This window comes from Kogia breviceps, chromosome 14 (assembly GCF_026419965.1).
Source record: "Kogia breviceps isolate mKogBre1 chromosome 14, mKogBre1 haplotype 1, whole genome shotgun sequence".
In the NCBI taxonomy this organism is placed as follows: Eukaryota; Metazoa; Chordata; class Mammalia; order Artiodactyla; family Physeteridae; genus Kogia; species Kogia breviceps.
Genome location: NC_081323.1, coordinates 87,763,141 through 87,788,319, shown reverse-complemented (window position 1 = coordinate 87,788,319; position 25,179 = coordinate 87,763,141). Strand labels below are relative to the sequence as shown.

General features: G+C 55.0%; 1 protein-coding gene across 1 annotated transcript in view; it reads left to right on the top strand.

Moving 5' to 3' along the window:
• Window positions 1-5,972: 5,972 nt before the first annotated feature.
• The window catches only part of FOXK1 (forkhead box K1), a 60,101-nt gene continuing 40,894 nt past the window's right edge, over window positions 5,973-25,179 (top strand). Inside the window, exon 1 of the mRNA XM_059037348.2 lies at window positions 5,973-6,496. Coding sequence (XP_058893331.1) covers window positions 5,973-6,496 — 524 coding nt within the window. The remainder of the gene's footprint in view (window positions 6,497-25,179) is intronic.

Below are 25,179 nucleotides of genomic sequence, written 5' to 3'. Positions count from 1 at the left end.
CAGCATCTCACGAGAGACCCCGAGCCGGGACCACCCCGCTGCGTCGCCCCCAAATTCCTGACGCACAGACACTGTGAGATTGGTACACGTTGATTGGTTTCAGCTGCTACGTTTTGGAACCGTTTGCTGCTACACAGCCGTGGACGAGTAACACACAGAACATCTTTCTTTTTTCCTGAGCGCCGACACTCCCAAGTGTTCAGTCAAGAGTAGTTTTCAGCCCGGCCTTGTCTGAACAAGTTTCCTGTGCTGTCGAAGTCAGACATGTCTTTTCCTGAATTAGCGTTTAAGAAATATGATTGGCTCTAAATGACAGGGTGGCCAGGGGAGGCTGTAGAAGAAAAACAAGCCGGCCTGTTCCAAGTGAGCTGAGGACACATGGGCCGTCTCGCTCAGGTTTGGGGGGGCCTCAAATGGGTGAGGAAGTTTCTTGCAGGATTATTCTGTCTGTCTGTCTCTATCTTCTGTAGTGATACAAAAATGCAGTCCTTCTCGGTAGTGGTCAGAGACCCATCACTGGGTGATGGAACGCCCCACGGACTCAGTGAGCAGACGGGAAGCAGCTTTGGCGATGCAGGGAGGATCCGAGAAGGATACAGAAGCAGCAGGAAGTGACGTTCAGCAGACAGGAAACGGAAGGGGACGCTTGAGAGCACAGAGAATGGTCTGGGCTCATCCGTCATTTGCCAGGTGCGTGTGGAGCTTCAGGCCCTCGAAGCTGTGAGTGTGGGCCCGCCGCGTTCAGATTCTGAGCTTCTCAGCCCATCCGCCCACCTTCAGACCCAGCCAGCACTCGGTGGAGGGGTTTCCACTGGGCCCCCGTCTTGTGATGGGGAACAGCAGGCCAAGCGAGGACCCCTGCGGCTCAAGGCAGGAGGGTGACCCCGTCGGTGCTCTTTGCGGAGGTCTTGTCGTACGGCTCTGCCCGAAGCGCGTTGGTGTGACTCCCTGACTTTGGAGGGTGAAGGGAGGAGAGGGCAGAGGCAGCCCAGCCCCACCCCCACCCCCAGAGCAGCACGGTCCAGACCTTTCTGCAGCTATGGGAACTTCCTTCATCTGCACTGGTCAGTACAGCAGCCGTCAGCCACGTGGGTCTCCAGATCTGGCTCTTGAAATGTGGCTCGTGCCCCGTTTCACAAGGAAGGGTTTCATTGTATTTCATTTTCATTAAGAGTATAAGCGGGGCTTCCCTGGTGGCGCAGCGGTTGAGAGTCCGCCTGCGGATGCGGGGGACGCGGGTTCATGCCCCGGTCCGGGAGGATCCCACGTGCCGCGGAGCGGCTGGGCCCGTGAGCCGTGGCCGCTGCGCCTGCGCGTCCGGAGCCTGTGCTCCGCAACGGGAGGGGCCACGGCAGTGAGAGGCCCGCGTACCGCAAAAAACAAAAAAAAAAAGAGTATAAGCGTAGATAGCCAGATGTGACTAGTGGCTTCTGAATTGGACGACATGGCCCTTAATCCTTGTTTTGGGTCTATAATCACAAACTCTCTAGAGATGTGTATATATATATATTTTTAATTTAATTAATTAATTAATTTTTTTTTACATGGAGTAAAATTGACGTTTTTTGTGTACAGTTCTGCTACTTTTGACAAATACAGGGAGACATATAATCACCGCCACACTCATCACCTCCCACCCAGGATCCCCGCGTGTCATTTTCGAGTTAGCCTCTCCCCAGACCTCCAGCCCCTGGAATCACTCATCTGTTTCTGTCTCTATAGTTTTGCTTTTTCCAGAAGGTCCTACAAAGGAAAGCACACAGGATGCCCTTGGGGTCCTCCGTGTTCTTCTATGTATGCATCCTTTGCTCCTTTTACTGCTGCACGATGTTCCGTCGTACGGCTGTGCCTCAAATTTGTTTTCCACTCCCCGAGCGAGGTGCACTTGGATTGTTGGGTTGTCGAGTTTGGGGTCTTTGGGAAAAAAGCCACTACAGCTAATCACGTACAAGTTTTTGCGTCCACACAAGTTTTCATTTCACTTGGATAAATAGCTAGTGATGGGATTGCAGGTCATTCGGTAAGGTAGTTGGACTGTATAAGAAACTGCCAGACTTTTCCAAAGTGGCGGTACCGTCTTGAATTCTGCGAGCCATGTGGGAGGACTCCAGACCTTCTCATCAATTTTAACAGATATCCCAGCGTGGTTTTATCCTGCTCCCTAACAATGAATGATGTTGAGTATATTTTCCTGGGCTTGTTTTTCACGCCTATATCTTTAGTGAAGGATCTGTTCATGTGTTTTTGTTTTTGTTTTTTTAAGACTTTAATTATTATTATTATTTTTTTTTTTTTGGCTGTGTTGGGTGTTTGTTGTTGCGCGCGGGCTTTCTCTAGTTGCGGCGAGCGGGGGCTACTCTTCGTTGCTGTGCGCAGGCTTCTCATTGCAGTTGCTTCTCGTTGCGGAGCACGGGCTCTAGGCGCACGGGCTTCAGTAGTTGTGGCTCGAGGGCTCTAGAGCACAGGCGCAGTAGTTGTGGCGCACGGGCTTAACTGCTCCGCGGCATGTGGGATCTTCCCGGACCAGGGCTCGAACCCGTGTCCCCCGCATTGGCAGGCGGATTCCTAACCACTGCGCCACCAGGGAAGTCCCACGTGTGTTTGTTTGTAATGGATTGTTTCTCCAGATATTCCATGGCCTCTTTTTAACATGGCTTTCATCGTCATCCCCCAATACGGTATGTTTTTCTTGTAAACGGTTTAGTGTCTTGTAGTTAATTCTGTTCCTTTTTGTTCCTGCGACCAGCTCCAGAGGCTTCCATCAGGGTAAGAGCCTGGGTGTCGTGGGCTCCCTCGCAAATTTTTTTTTTCCTTTTTTTTGCGGTACGCGGGCCTCTCACTGCCGTGGCCTCTCCCGTTGCGGAGCACAGGCTCCGGACGCGCAGGCTCAGCGGCCATGGCTCACGGGCCCAGCCGCTCCGCGGCACGTGGGATCTTCCCGGACCGGGGCATCAACCCGTGTCCCCTGAATCGGCAGGCGGACTCCCAACCACTGCGCCACCAGGGAAGCCCTTTTTTTTCCTTTTTTGAGCGAATGCATCGTGAAGCAGCTTTAGCAGGCCCTCTAGACTCGGAGAGAGTGTGAGGAGAATTCACTTTCTCCAATGCTGGTTCTATAATGGCTTTTTATTTCCCCTTTTCTGGCCCTCTCTGTTGAAGCTGTCAGTGTATCGAAGGCTTGCTGTTTAAGAGGAAAGGAATTGCAAGGTTCAGTGGGCGTCTCGGATTGCAGGGTCATCGTGAGTCAGCCCTGGGAGCTCCTGTCATTGTCACGTACAGGTTCTTGCTGGTCAGGAAGAGAACTGTCCAGGCCTGTGAGTCTGTGCAGAAGTCTTCACATTGAATATCGTCAAGCCTGAGGGCCGTGGAAGCACATATATCCCTCTTGTTCTCAAACAGACCTGTCAGTAACGAGAGAAGTCACCCCAGATGAGCCAGAGGAGAGAACTTTGGAGGTTTTATGTAAGTCTCTCTATTTAAAGAAAAAATTGTGGTAAAAGACACGTAACACAAAATGTACGATCTTAACTATTTTAAGTGTACAGTTCGGTAGCGTCAAGTACATTCACATTATCGTGCAGCCATCACCACCGTCATCTCCAAACGTTTTCATCTTGCAAAACGGAAGCTCTGTCCCCTTTAAACACTCACTCCCCATTCATTCCCTGTCCCTCTGGGAAGTAACCACCCTTCTACTTTTTGTCTCTATGAACTTGACTCCCGTAGGGACCCCACATAAGCGGAATCACACAGGATCTCTCTTTTCGTGACCAGTTGATTTCACTTAGCCCCATGTCTCCAGGGTGCATCCGCGTTATAGCAGGTGTCAGAATTTCCTTTGTTTTTAAGGCTGAATAATGTCCCATCGGACATGTCGGTGGACCCTTGGCTTGTTTCCATCTTTTGGATATTGTGAATAACGCTGCTATGAACGTGAGTGTACAGATGTCATTTCAAGACCCTGCTTTCGGGACTTCTCTGGTGGCACAGTGGTTAGGAATCCGCCTGCCATTGTGGGGGACACGGGTTCGAGCCCTGGCCCGGGAAGATCCCACATGCCGCGGAGCAGCTAAGCCCGTGCGCCACAACTACTGAGCCTGCGCTCTAGAGCCCGCGAGCCACAACTACTGAGCCCACGTGCTGCAACTACTGAAGCCCGTGCGCCTAGAGCCCGTACGCCACAACAAGAGAAGCCACCGCAATGAGAAGCCCATGCATGGAAACGAAGAGTAGCCCCCGCTCGCCGCAACTAGAGAAAGCCCGCGTGCAGCAATGAAAACCCAACGCAGCCAAAAATAAATAAGCAAATTTATTTTAAAACAAATAAGTAAAGACCCTGCTTTCAATTCTCATGGGGATAGACCGAAAAGTGGAATCGCTAAATCAGATGATCGTATGTTTTCCACCAAACTGCTTTCTAGAGGGGCTGCAGCGTTCTCCACTCCTGCCAGCAATGTGTCTGTAAACGTCTTTGAGATAAATATTGCTCGACTCCCTCAACTTCTCTCCATCTCCCTAATTCAGCCCCTGGCCTGGTCTACGAGTTTCCTAGCTGGCCTCCTATGGTCACGCAGACCCCTTTCGGATTCAGGCTCTGCCCGACAGCCAGTGATCCTAATTCCAATATGTGGGTCTGCACGTTGCCCTTCTGCTTACAGGCCCCCAGTGGTTCGCATTGCTTTGGGGATCAGACCCAAATTACACGACTGATGTTGTTCAGCTGATGTGGTCACTCTCTCTTTTCCACCTGTCAGTCCTGGGAAGGCACCGTGCTCTGTTGCTTAGCACGTGCTGTTCCTTGGCTGGAATGCCATCCCCGGAGTCCAGTCCCCTCTCCTAATCATCCCTGGACTTCAGTTCAAGTGTCACTCCTTAGGGAAGAGACCCCTGACCCCGTTTTTGTCTTCCTCCACCTTCAAGTGGGTTCTCCCGTTACAGCTTCTTGTAAAAATGTCTTACTTGTCCCCCAGGCACTGATTCTGTTTGCACCTATATATTCAATCATGTGACAGTTGGCCTAATATCTGTTGCAGCCCCAGGCTGGACAGTGGGTACGCAGACAAGCTTCCCACCCTAGGGGGGGGCCACACTCTCTACACATGTCACTGGGCCACAATGCCTCACGGGACTTGAGACAGTTGTAATTTTGTATGTATTTATTAGAATGTTACTTGATTCCTGTCCGCATCTCCCAGTACACCGTAAGCTCTACCAGGGAGGGTCTGTTTGCTCCCGCTCAATAATTATTAAATGATGGCAGTGTGCAGACCCTGACACCTTTTTGTAGGGGACCGTGGCTGAGTTAGGAATGCATGAAGCACTGCGGGATCTGAAGGATGCCCAAGGTGGCCAATTCCGCGTTTTCGCAGAAGACCCCTCTGCAGGCGTCTGCCTTCCCCCAAGAGACAGTAAGAGGTGTAAAGGGCCGGCGGCCACTGCACCGGGCCCTAGTATGCGTCCCAGGATACTTGTCTAGATACTTGCTGAGTGAATGTATGACTCCAAAAAGGCACACAGGGCATCAGGGATCGCAAGCATCTTTAGGCAAACTTCAGTTACAGCTCGAAACCCCTTAAATTTGGTGCTTAAGTATCGCACTTTAGGGTTGGCGGATGGAGCCACTAGGGCCCCCCCGGAGACTGCTGACGTCAGTGTCCCTTCTCCAGTGAGTGACCCAGGATCAAAACTTTCCAGGCAGACTTTTTCGGGGGTTCCCCGCCCCAGTCCCGGGACAGAGGAAGGGACAGCCCACGGCCGGGGGCGGTGGGCGAGGCGCTACCCGGGGGCCGGCGAGGCGGGCCGGGCGCGGACACCGTCCCCCACCCCGCCCCGCGAGCCCCGGCGGGCGGGGCGCGCGGCCCGCAGGCTCCGCTCCGCCGCAATCCGGGCCGGGATCCCGCGCCCGCCGCGCCCCGCGGAGCCCCGCCCCCTGCGCCGCGCCGCCGCCGGAGGCCGCTTGGAGCTGTGCGAACATGGCCGAAGTCGGCGAGGACAGCGGGGCCCGCGCCCTGCTGGCGCTGCGCTCGGCACCCTGCAGCCCCGTGCTGTGCGCCGCCGCCGCCGCCGCCTTCCCCGCCGCCGCCGCCGCCCCCGCGCCCGGGCCCGCAGCGCCGTCGCCGCCGCCGCCCGCCCAGCCTCCGCCCCCGCCGCCGCCGCCGCCGGGCTCTATCGTTGGGGGCGCGGGGGGCGCGGCGGGCGAGGCCCTGGTGGCCGCGGCGGCCGCCTCGGTGCGCTGTAGCCCCGGGCCCGCGCTGGCGCGCCTGGAGGGCCGCGAGTTCGAGTTTCTCATGCGGCAGCCCAGCGTCACCATCGGCCGCAACTCGTCGCAGGGCTCGGTGGACCTGAGCATGGGCCTGTCCAGCTTCATCTCGCGGCGCCACCTGCAGCTCAGCTTCCAGGAGCCGCACTTCTACCTGCGCTGCCTCGGCAAGAACGGCGTCTTCGTGGACGGGGCCTTCCAGCGTCGCGGCGCGCCCGCCCTGCAGCTGCCCAAACAGTGAGTGCCGCGGGCCCCGCCCGGCCCGGGCCCCGGGGCACCCCCGCCCCCGCCCCTACCCCCGCCGGGCCTGGGCCCGAGATCAACCCGACCCCCGGGGACGGCCCCGGGAGCCCTGAGGACCGGGCCCCGAGGGTCGCCCTTGCCCCTCCCCCCACCTGGGCTTGGGGTCGCCCGCATCCCCGCCCGGCCTGATTATGGAGTCCCCTCCTGACCCTTGCCCGCCTTGGGCCGGGAGCCACCCCGATCCCCGCCCGGCCGGGCCCTTAGGGTCGCCCTTGCCCCTCTCCGCAGCAGGGTTTGGGGTGGCCCCCATCCCCGAAGGACCTGGACGTGGGTCACTCCTGCCCCCTGCCCCCGCCCGGCCTGGGGCCCCGAGGGTCGCCCTTGCCCCTCCCCGAGCTGGACACCAGGGTCGCCCTCCCCCCGCCACCCTGTTTGGACCCGGGTCGCCGCCAAACGCGCTCCCGAGGAGAAGGGTTGGCGTCAGGCGGTGTCGCTCCGGGAGGTGCGGGGGTCCCCGGGGGCAGCGAGCGCCAGTGCCCCCGGAAAGGCCCGAGCCCCCGGCCGTAGGGGCCAGCTGTGAACTTGGGCCGGGAGGGGACGGCCGGAGAGTGGGCTGGGATCGGGACAGGAAGTGCCCTCTCCTCAGTGGACCTGGGGACGCGGGTTCAGGGGTCGTCAGTGCCGGGGGCGTTCACCGCACAGTTGGGGTTCTTGGGCGGGAGGGGAAGAGGCTGGGCGGGGCGGCAGGGCAAGGAGAGGGGGCCCCGGCGCACTTGGGCACTGGCCGCGGATGCCCCACGGTGCTTTAGCCTGTGTTCCCGGGCTCTTCCGGTTCCCGGGGCAGCTGCCCTGCCCCAGGAGATGCTTGCTTTCCGGAGATCTTTTGATCAGGAGAAAGCCTGTTTGGTTACTCATGCGGTCCTTAGGCACTTTCTTTTTCTGTGTATTCTCAGCAGTGTTTATATTTCTCCAGCGTGCTGTGTCCCCGAGTTGTCTCTGACTAATTACTCTCGCTTTTATAAGCACCCTGGGTCCAGGGAGTTTTTGCCGGGGTGATTGCCTGTTTCTGTAACCATCTCCCCCTTTCGAGGGTATTGGCACGTTTGGTTGTAAGTGTTGTACTGAATACTTTTCAACATCAACGATGACTCACTGGTGCTCGGGGCGTGGGGGGGGGGGCGTATACAGACTTTGTTTTCCAAACGTGAAAGGTGTGTGTGTGTGTGTTTCTGTAAAATCAGGACTTGGTGAATGACAGAGTTGTTTTATCTCATGGTTGCTGTTACTCTGTCCTGCCTTTTCTGTGACCTACACACTCTCTCCATTTCTGGGCCCTTAAATGCATTCTGGGACCAGTCCCTCAGGGTGAGAAAGTGACAGGTAAACAGCGCCTTCCCCTCCCTGCCCGGTGGCTCTTAGAGGCCCCTTTTGCTCAGGCCTCTTTTTATAAATCAGGTTCTGTAAGGGCGTCCATCCAGCAACCTTGTTTTCAGAGTTCCCTGCCTAGCTGTTGAGTGGGTGCAGCCCCGAAGAGGCCCCAGCTTACCGAGTCTCGAATGCACTCGTATTTTCTCTAACTCAAGGGTAGTACATTTCAGCCAGAGGAGTCCTCAGATCCCGTGCGAGTGCCGCGTCCGTTGTTTATGAAACGTCGTGGGTGTTCACGCCGCCTTCCTAGCCCGTGTGGCCAGCAGCCCAGATGTCCCCTGCCCTCTGGCTGGGGCTTTGCCCACGGTGCGCATCTGGCTGGGTTCAAGTTCAGCGGTGCTCTGAGCAACAGCCGCGCAGGTGGTGATGGAGAATTGACAGGAACAGGAGAAACGTGCTGGCGGAGAAACACCACGTGGGTGTCCGCGTCTGCCCTCCGGCCGAGGGCAGTTTGCTTCTGAAACCGTCAAAGCCCCTGGACAAATATGTTAGCCGTCTGAGCGGTTTTACCTTCTTTTTATTTGAGAAAACTTAACCTGTAGGTGGTAGCATCTGTAGGACGGGCTGTTGGAAGCTGCTTTTTAGAATTAGATCAGGGTGCTTTGGCCCACCACGTGGAGAGTAATCAAGAAATGCTAATGAATTCAGAGGAAGGAAGTTGGACGTGTACGTTCTTATCACCTCGAAATGGGAAGTTCAGTGCTGACTTTCAAAGAACGGCAGCAGTTCTTGTCTGTTTCCTCTCAGGCTTTGGTGCACATTTTTGCCATGAGTGTTAGAAGTTGTGAATTTCTCCACCGTAAATTCAGAGTTCTCACCCGTGTTGGAATTTTGCTGTCTGCGTTTTGTGGCTGCAGCTGCCTGGGACTTGGAGCTCTTCCTGGTGTCAGCAGCGTCTCGCCCTGTCCCGCCCTGTGAGGCCGCATCCCCCCTCCAGCGCCCACAGGGCATGGCTCCCCGGGCTCTCCCCCCCCTTCCAGACCCCACTCCGGGAAGCACGAGGTGGAGAGGAGCCCCAGAGCCCACCCACACTTGTGACTACAAGTTAAGTTTTTCCAAAACTAAAACGAAATAATTTTGAAATTATTGGTAGGGAAGAAATTCCACGTGACACAACTTAGAGCTGACCTTGACCCATGACTGCGGGTGCCCGTGCAGAGGGAGGTGCAGCGGGCCCTGGCGTAGCCCCTCCTGTGCGATTCTCCCGCCCTCCTTGCCCGGGGCTGGGCCGGGCACTCTTTATCTTTTCGTGGAGCCTCAGCACAGGAGCTGGCTGGTAGTAGGTGCGCACAGAGGAGTTACATTTGTTGAATGAAGAATCCGTGAGTGAATATGCAGCTTCCCGGGGGGAGAAGCAGTGTCACCAACTTAGTGGGTTTCCCAGGTGGGCGGTCAGCAGGCCTTCCTGGGTCTGTGGGTGGACACTGTTCGTGTGTGTGACGGTAGGTCTTGACACCAGCAGATTTGGAGTTTGAATGAGATGTAATCTGTGAACTACAGGAAAAAGACCCACGCACAACCTGTACTTGCTCTTCCTTTCTTTCTTCCAGCCTTCTTTCCTGACTCTGTTGTAAAATGCGTATGGGCCATATGAATAATTACAGTAAAAACTAGACTTCTGTTTGTGGTGGTTTCTGTGAGTGGTAAGATGTATGGGATTGTTTTCTTCTTCTTACTTTTCTTTGTGTCCCAAATTTTCTGGGATGAGCATGGCTCTTTTTTTTCTTTTCAACACTTCTTATTACAGCAAGTTTCAAGCATAGAAACAGAGGAGTGAGCTTCACGTGCCCGTCACCCAGCCTCTACAGCTTCCGTGTTGTGGCCAAGCTTGTTTCATCTTCGTCCCCACCCCCCACCCCGATCCCCAGGTATTTGGAAGAAAATCACAAATGTCTTATCACTCCATCTGTAAATATTTCAGTAAAAGGTAGATTCCCTTTTTAAAACCTAACCTCAGGGGCTTCCCTGGTGGCGCAGTGGTTGCGAGTCCGCCTGCCGACGCAGGGGACGCGGGTTCGTGCCCCGGTCCGGGAGGATCCCACGTGCCGCGGAGCGGCTGGGCCCGTGAGCCGTGGCCGCTGAGCCTGCGCGTCCGGAGCCTGTGCTCCGCGACGGGAGAGGCCGCGACGGTGAGAGGCCCGCATAGTGCAAAAAAAAAAAGAAAAACCTAACCACAATGTCCTTATCACACCTAGAAAATTAATAACAATTTCTTGCTATCATCAAACTTTCAATGAGTGTGGATTTCCCTTACCGTCTCATGAATTTTTTCTTTCCTTTTCTTGCAGTGTGTTTGTTTAATCAGGAACCAAATCAAGTCCAGACACTATGATTGGTTGGCGTATCTCTTACATCTCTCTCAATCTATAGGCTTCATCTCACTTTTTTTTTTTTCTTTTCTCAGTGAAGAAACAGGGTCATTTGTCCGGTACACTTTCCCACGGTCTCTTTTTACAGATTGGATCCCCGTGGTGTCCATTTACTGCGTCCTCTCCCCTGTCGTTCCTGTGTATTGGTTGTCGGACGTGGAGATTTGATCAGACTCGGGTTCGGTGTGTTTTGCTGGAACCGCCGCACAGGCAGTGGTGCGTCGGTCTGTCAGGAAGCAGGCCCGTCTGTTTGTTCCCGTGGCAGCTTTTGATGGGCACTGCCTACGTCCGTAAATCTGTTCTCCCCGGCACTCTGGTCACTCGTTTTGGCTGCCAGCACGTGTACCTCAGCATGCTGACGCATTCTGCCCTCTGAAAGGCATGTTTTGAACGGCAGATGTCACGGATCACGGCCTCCGCACGCGCACTGTGATAAAAAGTAATTAACAGTAACCACCAAGGCATTTTACTACATAAATAATGGTTTAGGCCCCATGAAAACATACAGGACATAGTTTCTCGTTGCTATTCCAATTGGTCGCGTGAAGAATATTGCGTTTGTTGCTAACCATGTTACAGGAGGAGTTTGCAGACTGAGGTTATATTGAAATTAACTGGAAAATGCCCCAGACTTAGTGAAGGCAGCGGGTGTCTGCCGAGTGCCTCGGGGCCCAGCGCCCGCAGAAGCAGCATCAGTGGTCCTTTCCTCCGCCGCCCTCCTCACTGTGCCTCCCCAGTCTCCTGGGAGCTACGGGGTCCTTCCGCGACCCGCCGCCCTCTTCCTGGGTGGTTGGTCCAGGAGCGGATCTGCGTGCTGAGCTGGAGGTGCGCCTGAGGCAAGAGAGGGCATCAGGTCAGTCTGTTGCCGGTGGCTGAAGATGTAGAGACCGAGACTGTGCCGCTGTGTCTCCACGTGGAGAGGAGAGTGGCGACCAGGGGGCAGTGACACGCGTGGGCCTGCTCGGAGCCGGCCGGTCGTCCGGGCCGGAGCGGGAGGGTGGCCCGGGGACTGGCGAGGAAGAGATTCCGCTGAAAGCTCTTCTGATGGAAGAACGTTCTGATCTGGTGATGGGGTAGGAGAGACGGTCTGTGTCTGGAAGCTGGAGGGATGATAGCCACGCAGAGTGAAGCTGGGGGCGTCAGGGGTGCGGGGAACGTGCCGTGGCGGGAATGGAGCTTTAGACTTAGGCCGCAGCTGGATGGTGTAGTCAAAATACGAAATGTGGCATTTTCTCTGAATAAAAGCTCTCTTCTGCTTTTCTTGCTAGTTGGTGGTTATTGTGTGTCACGTGTATTTGTTCAAAGTTAGACTGTGTCTTGTTAAAGACTTTCTTTGAAAAGGTTTATATTTCACCAAGGAAGACATACAGATGGCCAGGAGGCACGTGAAAAGCTGCTCAACATCACTAATTATTAGAGAAATGCAAGTCAAAACTACAGTGAGGTATATCCCCTCATGACGGGCAGAATGGCCATTATCAAAAAATCTGCAAACAGTAAATGCTGGAGAGGGTGTGGAGAAAAGGGACCCCTCTTGCACTCTTGGTGGGAATGTACATTGATACAGCCACTGTGGAGAACAGTGTGGAGGTTCTTTAAAAAACTAAAAATAGAACTACCATACGACCCCGCAATCCCACTACTGGGCATATACCCTGAGAAAACCATAATTCGAAAGGAGTCATGTACCACAATGATCACTGCAGCTCTATTTACAACAGCCAGGAGGACACGGAAGCAACCTAAGTGTCCATCGACAGATGAATGCGTAAAGAAGATGTGGCACATATATACAATGGAATATTACTCAGCCATAAAAAGAAACGAAATTGAGTTGTTTGTAGTCAGGTGGATGGACCTAGAGTCTGTCATACACAGAGAAATAAGTCAGAAAGAGAAAAATACTGTATCTAACTCATATATATGGAATCAAAAAAAAAATGGTACTGATGAACCTAGTTGCAGGGCAGGAATAGAGAGGTCGATATAGAGAACAGACTTGAGGACACTGGGTGGGAGGGGGAAGCTGGGGTGAAGTGAGAGGAGCATGGACATATATACACTGCTGAACGTAAAATAGTTGGCTGGTGGGAAGCAGCCGCACAGCACAGGGAGATCAGCTCGGTGCTCTGTGAGCACCTAGAGGGCTGGGATAGGGAGGGTGGGAGGGAGACGCAAGAGGGAGGGGATCTGGGGACCTGCGTGTGCATACGGCTGATTCGCTTTGCTGCACGACAGAAAGGAACACAGTATTGTGAAGCAGTTATACTCCAATAAAGGTCTATTAAAAATAGAAAAGAATTTTTTTAATTAAAAAATGGTTGATAGTAGTGTAGCAAGTTGGGAGTGTCTGTGTTCTGGTATTGAGTTCACACGGAGTTTTTGGGGCTTATCACCCACATAAGAAAGTTTCTATAGTATTTAAAAAATCAGTCTGTGAGAAGGATGGTATTTATTGTATAGTATGTGTCGAGTCTATAATAAACTTATTAAAGCCTTTGTCATTGATGAAGGAATGGAATTGGTAGGTGCTAAAAGGGTATTGAGTAGAGTTTCAATGGTGTTCATAGTACTTTGGAAAAAGACACAGCTACGTTTAAAATTCCGTGCTGAAATGAAAGGAAAGCATTTGATTTGGAGATACAGTAATTTACTATTTGCTGTTTTTGCATCTTGTGAATGTCAGGAGATAAACTTGCTAAATTAATGACAACTCAAATTACAGTGATGCCTCATTTCCATAATTACCGTACATTTAAAGGATTTCATATTAAAATGAGAGGATTTTATAAATTGCTTTTACTTTGATTTCCTGGAAAATAGGCCGTCGCATTGTGACTTGTTAGGAGATTTTGTAGTTAATTTTCATTGCTGCTATCGCTTTTCACAAGTTTCTAGTTTTCTGGTAAGATGTTGTCAGTTGATCTAAAAAGAAAGAAAAATGTAATCTGTGTGTGTGCACATGTTTCATGGCCGTGTAAGGGGAAGCCAGGGAGGCATGCTGGGGTGTCATCCAGGGCTCTGCAGAGCGGCCGCGCACTAGGCGTCCCGGCTGGTCTGGTGGTGACGGGCTGTGGCTGCACCCCTGAGGTGGACGTCACAGGCTTTCTCTCCCTGGGCGCGATGGGGGTGAGCCGGTGCGGGCCTTGCCTCCCTTAGGACCTGACGCTTCCAGCGCCGAGTCCTGAGAGAAGCTGCGGCTTCTCTCTCCTAAGAACGGTTTTCAGTCTGGATCTTTTGTCCATGACTTGGTTAAGAAGGAACTTTGGCCCTTAGTCATCCGTGACGTGTTTAACCATTTGTTTCCCCTGATGTGTGTGTAGAGCTGAGCTCTGGCCACCCTGCTTCTCACGGCTTCTGGCGCTCACCCCTTAGCAGCGCTCCCAGCCTTTCTGCAGGCCTTCCCTTCACCTGCCACCTGCGTTTCAAGGTACGCGGCCGCCTTTGGGCAGAGGTGCCTCTGGGCATCCCGTACCTCCGTTTAGTCCATCAACTCTCAGGGTTTGGAGCCCCCGCACATTACTGGGGACCCCAGAGAGCTTTTGTTGATGTGAGATTTGTCTGTTACACTTACCGTATTCAAAATTAGAACTGAGAAATTTAGATCTATATATTTAGGGCTTCCCTGGTGGCGCAGTGGTTGGGAGTCCGCCTGCCGATGCGGGGGACGCGGGTTCGTGCCCCGGTCCGGGAAGATCCCACGTGCCGCGGGGCGGTTGGGCCCGTGAGCCGTGGCCGCTGAACCTGCGCGTCCGGAGCCTGTGCTCCGCCATGGGAGAGGCCACAGCAGTGAGAGGCCCGTGTACCGGAAAAAAAAAAAAAAATCTATATATTTATTAATCTATTCAAAAATAGCAATAATAAGCCTATTTCAAAAATAAGTTTTTATGAAAAAATAGCTCAGTCTATTTTGTATTTCAAACAAAAGAAATTAGGATGGGGGTATTCATTTTTTGGTAAGTCTTTCATGTCTGCCTTGATAGAAGACAGCTGAACTTTATAGCTGCCTTTGCTTTTTTAGTCTGCTGTGATACATTGTTTCAGTTAAGTATATGAAGAAAATCCAGCCTTACAGAAATATGTAGCTGGGAAAGGGAGGAGTGCTACTGCCTTTCAGGAAATTGTGGATATTCTTTGATGCCTCTCCAGAACTGGACAGTAGTAGCTTCTTAAATGTTAATTGCAGGACGGAATCGGAAACCTCATCAGTGGAGTTTTGGTGAAACCCGGTGAAATCCGTTGCTTTCTCTCGCATTTTGAATAAATCTTTTACCCATGTGTGAATTTGTAACCTCTTGCGTTGGTCATTGAGAAAAATATTGATCGAATTATGTAGATCTAATGTCCATATATCTTACTACACAAATGTGTTATCTTCGATTGGTAGTTAAATTGATCCCCTTGAACCCAACAACTCTTTTTTTAAATGTATTTATTTACTTATTTTTGGCTGTGTTGGGTCTTTGTTGCTGTGTGCAGGCTTTCTCTAGTTTTGGCGAGCGGGGGCACTCTTCGTTGCGGTGCGCGGGCTTCTCATTGCAGTGGCTTCTCTTGTTGCAGAGCACAGGCTCTAGGTGCGTGGGATTCAGTAGTTGTGGCTCGCAGGCTCTAGAGGGCAGGCTCAGTTGTTGTGGCGCATGGGCTTAGCTACTCCACCGCATGTGGGATCTTCCCGGACCAGGGCTCGAACTCGTGTCCCCTGCACTGGCAGGCGGATTCTTAACCACTGTGCCACCAGGGAAGTCCCACAACTCATGTTTTTGAAAATAGAAATCTATGAAAGGATCAGCCTTCTTTTTTTTGTGGTTCGTGGGCCTCTCACTGCTGTGGCCCCTCCCATTGCAGAGCACAGGCTCCGGACGCGCAGGCTCAGCGGCCACGGCTCATGGGCCCAGCTGCTCCGCGGCGTGTGGGGTTTCCCCGGACCGGGGCACGAACCCGTGTCCCCTGCATTGGATTCTCAACCACTGCGCCACCAGGGAAGCCCAGGATCAGGCTTTTTAAATTTGCTTTAAAAGTTGAGTGACAGTACATTTTGTAGAAATAAAGAAATAATTTTGTCATTGGCCTTTATTAGCATCTGGTGGCATAATTTGGCTTAAATCTAGTAATTTTTGTATGTCCCATCAATTCTTGATTATTTCAGGTGGAACTGTCCAGCTTGTCAGCTATTTCTGTCATTTTCCCACAACCAAGTAGGGTGCTCTGGGGTTCCTGGATGACACCCCTGCTTTCTCCCTTCAGCCGTGGTTGTGGCCCCACCAGGAAACAGCAGAGGGAAGCGGGTGGACTTGGAGTGACTCAGCCCTCAAGGGATGTCAGTGACAAAACGGGCTTTTATGGACATTATTCCTTTTTCTTGGGGTTTTTCGCGTAACCTTTCTGAGCACACTTGTTTAAAACTGGGCCCCCTTTTGATAAACATAAACCTCATTCTAGCCCTTCTCAATCCAGTCTTTCTCTCTCTTCCTTCCTTCCTCCCAGTAACTCAGTATCACACATAGGATAAAACCCACTTTTCGTCTGTGCTGCAAAGCTTTGCCTTTTGTGCCTCGTACCGTGAAAAGCAGCAGGCCTTGCTGTTTTCCAGGTGGACGGTTGTAAGGTCACATGTGCTGGGATGCCTCCCTTGCGGCCCCCGCTTGCGTTGCTCTGTTTCACAGATTGTGTTTGGCTGGGGAGCAGCATATAGGATCCAAAAAGCGATTGTATATCTTTCAGTTGGGATTTTGTGTCAGGTGGGCGGTGCTGACCCGACGTGGCCGGTGTTCCCTTGCTGGGGAACCCGCAGCGCCGGGTTTCGGGGTGAGCTGTGGGGAGACCGGCCTCGGGAGCCGCGCCTGAGTCACCGCAGACAAACGCGCCTTCCCGGGACCAGGCTGTGGTCTGTAGAGAGCCTGCCCAGAAATCCTCCCTGCCGAGTGCGGTTTGGGTACAGTTTACTGAGGAAATTAAGGAGCCTCCTACGTGTTACCAGGAAGTCTTGGCTGGAACTTTCCTCAGTGAGAAATAATTTGTAAATTTAGTAACTCTTTGGAGCTGATTTTGAAGGGATGTTAGAATGAAATCCGATGATGCCGATGACTGAGCAGATGACAGAGCAGACAGGCTGGAGCCGTCGGGGCGACATGCAAAGGAAGGCCGCACGGCAGACGTTCGCGCTGCTCCACCTCCACCCTGGGGACGTCGGTACCTGGTCTGCTTGGCAGTTGGCAGTTGACGTCCGGACGCGGGGCACGGTGACTCATCGCAGCCGGGGGAAAGCGCCTTCCCTTCGGAGGGCCCAGCTCTTTGGCTGATTCCGTGTTGACCAGGGGCGCTTGCTGCCCCGGTAGCCCCTGGCCTGCAGCGTGACTCGACTGATCGTTCAGCTTCCTTAGCGAGCCACTTTTTCTCTGGCGTTGCGGCGTGAGCAGATTTTCCAGGCCTGCCCACCCTGGCTTGGCTGGGCAGGGATCTCCTGGAGTCTGGAACGGCCTGCAAGGATAGAAGTGGCCAGCAGGGCAGCCCGGGCCCTGTGCGGCTGTTGACACTTGAAATGTGGCGAATGTGACCAAAGAACTGAATTGTAAATTTTTTTTTTTTTTTTGGCTGCATCGCGCGGCGTATGGGATCTTAGTTCCCCGACCAGGGATCAAACCTGTGCCCCCACAGTGGAAGCGCCGAGTCTTAACCACTGGACCACCTGGGAAGTCCCTGAATTTTCGTTTCTCATTTATCAGTTAATTTAAGTTAAACTGACTGCGCGTGCCGCGGCCCCCGGGTGTTCTTGGGGACGTGGGAGGTCCGTGGGGGCCCGGGCCCGGGGGGGGGTGGTGGCTGCCGCCTCAGTTTACCCGCTCGCCTCCGAGGCACGAGTCTTGCTTTCTGCCGCGCGCTTCGGGGCACGGGGATGGGAAGGCCTGGTCCAGGCCACGGGGTCAGGTTGCGTGCGGGGCAAGAGGCCCTTCCGCGGAGGGGTCCCCTTCCCCGTCTGCACCCAGTCCGGATGGACGGGTTCTGTTTTTCCCTTCGTTGCCCTTGTTCTTGAAGCCAGAGGAAGAAAGTGAGAGGGGCTGAGACACGACCCCTGTGAATGGCAGGTAAAGGTGGAGACAGATTTGCAGCTTTGAGGGAAATTGAGAAGAACCCTCTCCCTGGCCCTTCGTGGCCCTGGGTTTACGGTACGTGTTGGTTACGGATGGATGCCCTGCGAGTCCAACTCCTCAGCGCTAGTGTTTACGTTTCTGTCCTTGCAGGCTTTTAATTCCTTCACAGGCGGACGTGTGCCTGTCACGTGTCCGCACGGACGCCTGCTCGGGCCCGGGAGGTGGTGTCCGTGCGTCGAGCCCTCGGGGCTTCCCGGGGTCAGCCGCCGTACCGTGAGAACGCTGGTCCGCGTCTGTCCCGCTCGCGGAGCTGGAGGTTCCGTGACGGTGGCGCTGCCTTCCCGGGGCCAGCACACACCTGGCCCTTGGGAGACACTAAACGTCGGCTGAGCGTTTACCCACGTACCTGACCTTGTGTGGCCTGCAGGAGGCTGGAAGGGTCCATTCCAGCAGCTTGCTCACGGAAAGTCCGAAATAGGGGTTTCTGATCGGTGGTGGCTGGCGCTGTCCAGTGTCACGTCCCCGCGTCCCCACGCCCCGGTCAGCGCAGCCTCTGGCGGCAGTGGTGTCTACACCAGGCCTGCTGGGAGGTTGTGCGGGGGCGTGTGACGGGCTTGGGCCCCCAGGAGGGGACTGGAGCCGCTCCGCTGCAGCCAAACCCCCCAAGCTCCTGTTGGTCAGGTCTCCTCGGAGCACGGCCACACCCACTCGTTGACGGCGGGCTACAGAAGCCTAAGGTGGCTCGCACGGCATGTTCCTTGGCGTGCTCCTCGGCCACCGGCGTCCCAGCCAGCGCCTCTGTGTGCCTGGTTCCCTTCGCACAGAGCACCCGTGTTTCTTGTTACGCTCAATCCTGGGCATTTCGTATATTCCTTTAGGGGATGGTTAATATGATGGGATCTTTTTTCCCTCGTTATTTTCTAAAGGGTCAGTGCTCACGGGTGGGAAAGAGGGGCCTCTTTTGCCTTCGTACTACATACATACTACGGTATGTATTTCCTCAGAACAAGGATGCTTCCATAACCACAGTCCTGGCAGTGAGTCCGGGGAACGTCACAGTAACTGTGACGCTGTATCACGTCCTCAGCCCAGACGCAGCCCTGCCATTGTCTGGAGGCCTCGTTCGTGGTTTCCCGCGCCGTGCAGGCCGGGCCCGGGCTGGAGGCCGCGCTCAGGTGCCCATCTGCGCAGCCCTGCTTGTGTCCACAGGAGTCATCTTAGCGGGTTTGTCTCATTTGACAACGTCCTGATCGCGTTCTGGTGAAGCGTCTTTGGCTGAAATGCTAGCAAGGGGCTGTGTGTCCTTTTGGGGGGCGTCACCCAGGCACATGGGGCCTCCTCGATGGGGTCGTGTGGTCACTTGGTGTAGGTGTTGTCAGGCTCCTCCACCAAGCAGTTAACTGTTTTTCTCCTTGCCATTAATAAGTAACTTTTACGGTACTGGAATAAAACGTTAATTTCGTATCCAGCCACATTTACCATTTCTAGTAACCGTTTTTAAATTCACTTTTCAGATGTGTTTTCTAGGTCATAATCTTCATCTGCACATAATGATTATTTTGTCTCTTTCTTCCACTATTTCATATCTCATTCGCTTTTGTTGTCTTGTTCAGTTGGCTGTAGCCTCCAAGTGTTGCTAAATAAATACCACGATGATGGGCTCCTTTCTCATTTCTAGCCTGACAAGAAGAGCTTACAAGCTGGTTCAGAGCAAATGGAGCTTTGCTGCTGAGATCCACTTTCTTTTTGTCCCCAGATTTCATTAGGTTTTTTTAAAAATTGAAATATAGTTGATTTACAATGTTCTGTTAGTTTCAGGTGTACAGTAAAGTGATTTGGCTTTATGTATATATATGTATATATGTGTATACATATGTACACATACACACATACATGTACACACACGCGTATGTATATATCTATTCTTCTTCAGATTCTTTTCCACTGTAGGTTATTACAAGATACCAAATACAGGGCTTCCCCGGTGGCACAGTGGTTGGGAGTCCTCCTGCCGATGCGGGGGACGCGGGTTCCTGCCCCGGTCCAGGAAGATCCCACGTGCCGCGGAGCGCCTGGGCCCGTGAGCCGTGGCGGCTGAGCCTGCGCGTCTGGAGCCTGTGCTCCGCAACGGGAGAGGCCACGGCGGTGAGAGGCCCGCGTACCGCGAAAAAAAAAAAAGATACCAAATACAGTTCCCTGTGCTGTACAACAGGACCTTGAAGTCCGCTTTCTCAAGGCAGCCTCCCCAACGCTTCTGAGCGAGGCCCCAGGGCGGCGCCGTCGCGTCGTTACTGGAGGGTTTGTAGTTAGTGACCGTCTGGCGCAGTCTGCGTGTCGGGGGGCAGGACTGCTCTTCTGGTTCATTGCCTGCCAGCGTGTCTGCCTCATAGTTGGCAGTGCGTAAATTCTTGGCAAAATTAATAAACAAGCAGTAGAGGTCTGAATGCAAAACTAAGCCGGCCTGGGCTTCCCTGGTGGCGTGGTGGTTGGGAATCCGCCTGCCAACGCAGGGGACGCGGGTTCGAGCCCCGGTCCGGGAAGATCCCACGTGCCGCGGAGCGGCTAAGCCCGCGAGCCACAACTACTGAGCCCGTGCGCCACAACTAGAGAAAGCCCGCGTGCAGCAACGAAGACCCAACGCAGCCAAAAAATAAATAAAATAAAAAAATTTTTAAAACCCAACTAAGCCGGCCAAAGAAAGTGGCTGAAGGTTATATATATAGTAGCTTAGCTTTTAAAAGACCTGACTGCATACCTCCCAGCTGGGTGCCCTTGAACAGGTGACCTAACTCAAGCTCCCGTCCCCTCATCTGGAAGATGGGCACGCCACCCGCTTCCTGGGTCCTGGGAACTGGAAGCAGCGTGCGCGCAGCCCTCGCCGCAGCGCCTGGCGCTGGACACGCCCGGCGCGAGCCCCCGTCGTTGTCTTCGTCACCGCTGGCCCTGTGACCAAGTGGGAGAGGGACTGTGCTTGCTTGGTGCGGCGTCTGGCCTGGGCCGTGAGACCCGGCTTGTTGCTGGGGAAGCCGTCGCCGTGCCTCCCGCGGTCGTGCTGGGGCGGACCGGCCCCGTGCTCTCTCATCAAGGCGCCCGTCGCTAGTGCGCGGCCTTCGTGCGTGGGACGCGCTCAGCTCCACCAGGATGCCTCCCGGCCGCCAAGGCTGTACCATCAGAGTGAATCAGGAGGGTGCGTGTTCTTGTGTTTCCCTGAGCAGCTTGTCCGGAGGATGGGGTCTCAGAGCACAGGGGATTTTACCTTGAATCGGCTTGAGTAGCCTCTGCAGGGTGTGGGGACTGGCTCACACTTGGGCAGGACACCGAGAGACAGGCGGGGCCGGGGCCTTGATCTCAAGCCAGCCTCGGATCCTCTGTCTGTCGCTGCCGTGTTTTGTCCCCCACCAGCTGGGATGCAGGGCATCTGGCAAAGGAAAAGCTGTCACTTGGAGGTCGATGCCCAGAACGGATGCAACAACTCACGTGTACTGCAAGGCGTTTGAAAAATACAGAAGAGTGTAGAGGATAATGTAAGGTGTCCTTGTTCACGTCCTGTCGTATTTTTTTAATAAGAGAAACGACAACATTAACAGTTGACGTTGGGGTCCTCTGAGTTCCCGAGACCTGTAGGAGTTTGATTCTAGGCCTTTCTCGTACCTTCCACACCCAGAGGCGTCTGCGAGTGATGCTTTGTTTACTTGTGTGTGTGGAGGGGTGGGAGGCAGGGGGTGATTAAAACAAGTCGTCTCATACAGTCTGCCTCGTTGTACTGTGTGTGTTTTCCACGGCTCCAGAAAGACTGCTTCGTGGGTGAGACTGTCGGACACATAACTGACTGTGTCTCCGCGTCCCGGGGGCCCCGGGCTCACCCGCAGCCGCCTCCCCTGAGCTCCCGGCCGGATCCAGGGGCCCCTGGGCGTCTCCGTGCTGGACCTGGACGGAACCCCTGCCCACAGCCCAGCGGCCTTAGGTTCCCGAGGTCTCTGGTTTCCTTTCCTCGGGAGCGCTCCCGCGTGTAGGGCGCCGCGGGGATGGGTGTGCGGGGCGAGTAGGACGCACTGCCTCCCCGCTCCCGGAGGCAGGAGGGCGACACTGCGACCACGGAGAGCGAGTGCCGGTGAGACTTCGGGGGATGCGGGCGCAGTGAGGCAGGCCCCGCAGGAGGCGGGGGAGACGGTGGGTGGCAGGCCTTCCTGGGAAGCGACATCTTAACCGAGCTCTGAGTTACGAGCCGGTGACGGGAGGAGTCAGGGCGGGACTCGGGGGCCAGGGTGGGGCGCTCTGATGGGGAAGCCAGACATGGAGCGGACAGCCTCCGGGTCCCCCTGCAGGTTCAAAGGAGAGAAGTGACGTGGGCACCGCCAGGGCCCCCCAGTGGGACGGACCGTGGGGGCCACGCTCAGGCACGGGGACCGGGGTGCTGGCTGCGGCCGTGGCAAGGGCTCATAACTGAAGGCCATTAGGGGCGTGGCCCGCGGGCTGGGTGACGGGCTGCCTCTGAGGGTGGGGGAGGGTGGCCCCCGGAGCCCCCAGGGGCGGCTGGCAGCCTCCAGCTCAGGTCCTCAGCCTACACAGGTCCGTCCCACGTCGCCTGACCTTGCCACGGGGTGGCAAAGAAGTGTACACACAGTGTACGGAGCCCAGGAGCCGGGTGGATTTTATTCATCTGAGCGTCAGTGCCAGAACATTGTTAGGAAGGGTTGTTTTATTCTGTGTGGTAAAACTAAAAGCATCAGTCATCAACCACGTGATTTGGGGGAAGCGCCAGCCCGGGGACTGGGGCTCCATGACATTCAGAGGGGTCCCTGCTCTGCAGGAAGTCCCTCCAGGACTCGGGAAGTGTTTCCAGCTCATCTTTCACGATGCAGTGCGTGTAGAATAGTCCATGAGAACGAGGGAAACTACCTGACCCATGATTCCACTTGCAGAAGGAAGTTTGTGAGAGCCGCGTGGGGTTAAGGTTGCGGAGGCTGAAAACGCTGCCAGTCTCTGATACAGAAAGCCAGACATCGTAGAGAAGTTGTGCGGGGTTTTGTTTGTGTTGAGAGTAGCTATCTGAATATGTGGAAAATCGGGTACTACTCACTTAATAAAATAACTTGGGAGGAAAGTACTCAGACAGCGGACGGTGCGGCTTCAGATCCTGCCCTGGGAGCCTTTTTGACGGCAGTAGCGCTGAAAGCGTCTCGCTCACAGGATTATGAGTAAACGTTCTCCCTGTTTCTGAGCCCACGGGCTGAGATCCAGATGTCACCAAAAAGGCCGGGCCGTGGCTGGAACCTTTGGTTGTCCCTCAGCCTGGGCTCCAGGCGCCCTTCCTTCTACATGCCAGGCTGTGGGGTGCGCGGCTCCTGGGCCGCTCGCGGGAGGCGCGAGTGTGCACCGTGGCCCGGCCGTGGCCCCAGCAGCACGGGGGGGCCCGTCCCACCCTGGCCAGCTCCTCGCCGACTCCCCAGCCCCACGGAGACCTGGGCTCTGCCCACCGTTTCCGAGTGAAACCCGGAGGATTTGTCTCTAGCTGCCAAGCGCCTCCTATGTGCCAGGGTCTGCCCTCGGCCCCGGTCACCGTCTAAGAGGGACGGGCACAGGGCCGGCCGCGTCCACCCGCAGGGGCGCTTCTTCCCGGGCCCCGAGATGGCGTCTCTCTCCAGCCCGCTGCCACGCTGGGTCCCAGGAGCCCCTGGCCTGGTGCGGCGTCCTGGGGTGAGCGGGAAGGGCCGTGAGACAGAACAGCTTCTCCCTCCTGCTTTATACGTGGCGCTGACCTGTAAGACTCTCCCTGATGTTATTTTGATCTATGAGCTTTTGTATCCGTGCAGCAAACTTAATTTTTCTAAAGCAGGTTGTTTCTCTTGTTTCTTAAACGCCCGTGAGAGTTGCAGCGGCCGTCACGGGCCTTGTGAGCAGAGGGCGGACAGGCTGCGCCGCTGAGGCCAGCAAGGAGGTTTCTCGGTGATGCGCTGAGGGGCCGTCAGCCGGGCCCCGGGCGGGGAGGGCGCGTCAGGGCCGCGAAGTCCCCGGTCCCCTCCGGGCTGCCTCCTCCTCAGCGGGCGTGCCGAGCTCCGCCTGCCCCTGAGACTCCGTGAGTCCCCCACCTGTCCCGTGTCCCTGACGCCCCGGGCCGCTCGTCTCCCACGTCAGCTACTCCAGACCCTCAGCCACTCTTCTAACTGTGGTGAAACACGCGTGGCGTCAAATTGAGCATCTTCACCCTTTCTGAGTGTAAGTTCAGGGGCCTCCAGCGCCTTCACGTTGTCGTGCAGCCGTCACCACCGCCCGTGTGCAGAGTCTCTCATCTCCCGACACTGCAGCTCGGTCCCCGCTGACCGCCGGCGCCCCGGCCCGCGCCGCCGGCCCCTGGCGCCCGCCCGCTGTGGGCCTGACCCCCCTCGCTCCCTGTTCGCCCTTTGCTTTCAAGCTGCTGTCCGTCCGGGCGGATACAGCTGTTTAACTAGAGCGTTTCTCACACACCCGTCCCTGCTCCGTGGCACCAGCGCCCCGTGCCTTCCCTGCCAGGCCCTCCCTGGAGCGCGTGCACCTTCTTCCGTGGGGTCGCCCGGTGTCGCTGCCTCGGGCCGGGTTGGGGCACTCCGCGTTTCCCCAGGTGTTCCTGCAGCCTAGAATTGTTTATTTCCTATATGACGTATTTGTGCGCCCTCCCCTCCCCACTTCCTGCCCCGTTCATCTAGAAGGCCCTGAGGGTCAGGCCGTGTGTGGAAGTGTTTCTGCTGCGGTTCCTAAGGGTTTCTCTGGGCCTTTTCCCTGTTCAACACGTGGCCCTCCCGGCAGCTCACGCAGAGGGCAGTGGGTGGCGAGGGTCTCGGGACTCAGGAACCACCCTTGGAATAGTCCTTGTCAGACAGGCTGCCCACCCAGATGCTGGCCGTCCGGGGAGTGCCCTCTCCCCACCCCCCGCCCCCGCCCCGGGCTGGCGTCGCCCGTGCTCTCTGCTCCTGCATCACTCATTGTTTATCATCTGCCAGGACGGGACCCCATGAGGCGTTCAGCCTGTATTTGGGGATAATTAATTCTTCCAAGTTTCTTCTGATGCACCTCTAACCTGTAAGGGACTGAACCATAATTCTGACATTTGGGGAGTTGGTGCCTGTGGCCGTAGTTACTTTCCCTGAGCAGTTCTCCCAGTTTCTTTATTTAACTCCTCGTGGTCTTCATGTTTTCAGACTTCACCTTTTATAATTTTCAGAATTGTAGTTTCAATTTGTGCGCTGTCATTTAAGCAGCCAAGGAAGTTTGACGTATTTTTAACATGATAACTAAAATAAGGGGGGGAGGGGTAAAGATTTTAAAGTCAGTAACTTTTTTTTTTGCGGTACGTGGGCCTCTCATTGTCGCGGCCTCTCCCGTCGCGGAGCACAGGCTCCGGACGCGCAGGCGCAGCGGCCGTGGCTCACGGGCCCAGCCGCTCCGCGGCACGTGGGATCTTCCCGGACTGGGGCACGAACCCGCGTCCCCCGCATCGGCAGGCGGACGGACTCTCAACCACTGCGCCGCCAGGGAAGCCCCAAAAGTCAGTAACTTTTTAAAGGAGCAGACGAGGGTCTCTTTGGAGAACTCTTCTATCCACAATGACTTTTTTCCAGAGGATTCCATATTACTAACATGGTGGTTAACAGAAAGTTAAAAGTCTTGAATTCTCAAGCTTTTTGGAGAGTTTACTTTATCAGCCTGCGTTCTCTAATTTTCTTAAAAGTCAAAATTGTTCAGTGTCATTTCTTTCCGGAGGATTCAGTCTTTAAAAGAAAGCAAAAAAAATAAGAGTGCACTTTAGCTTTGATGT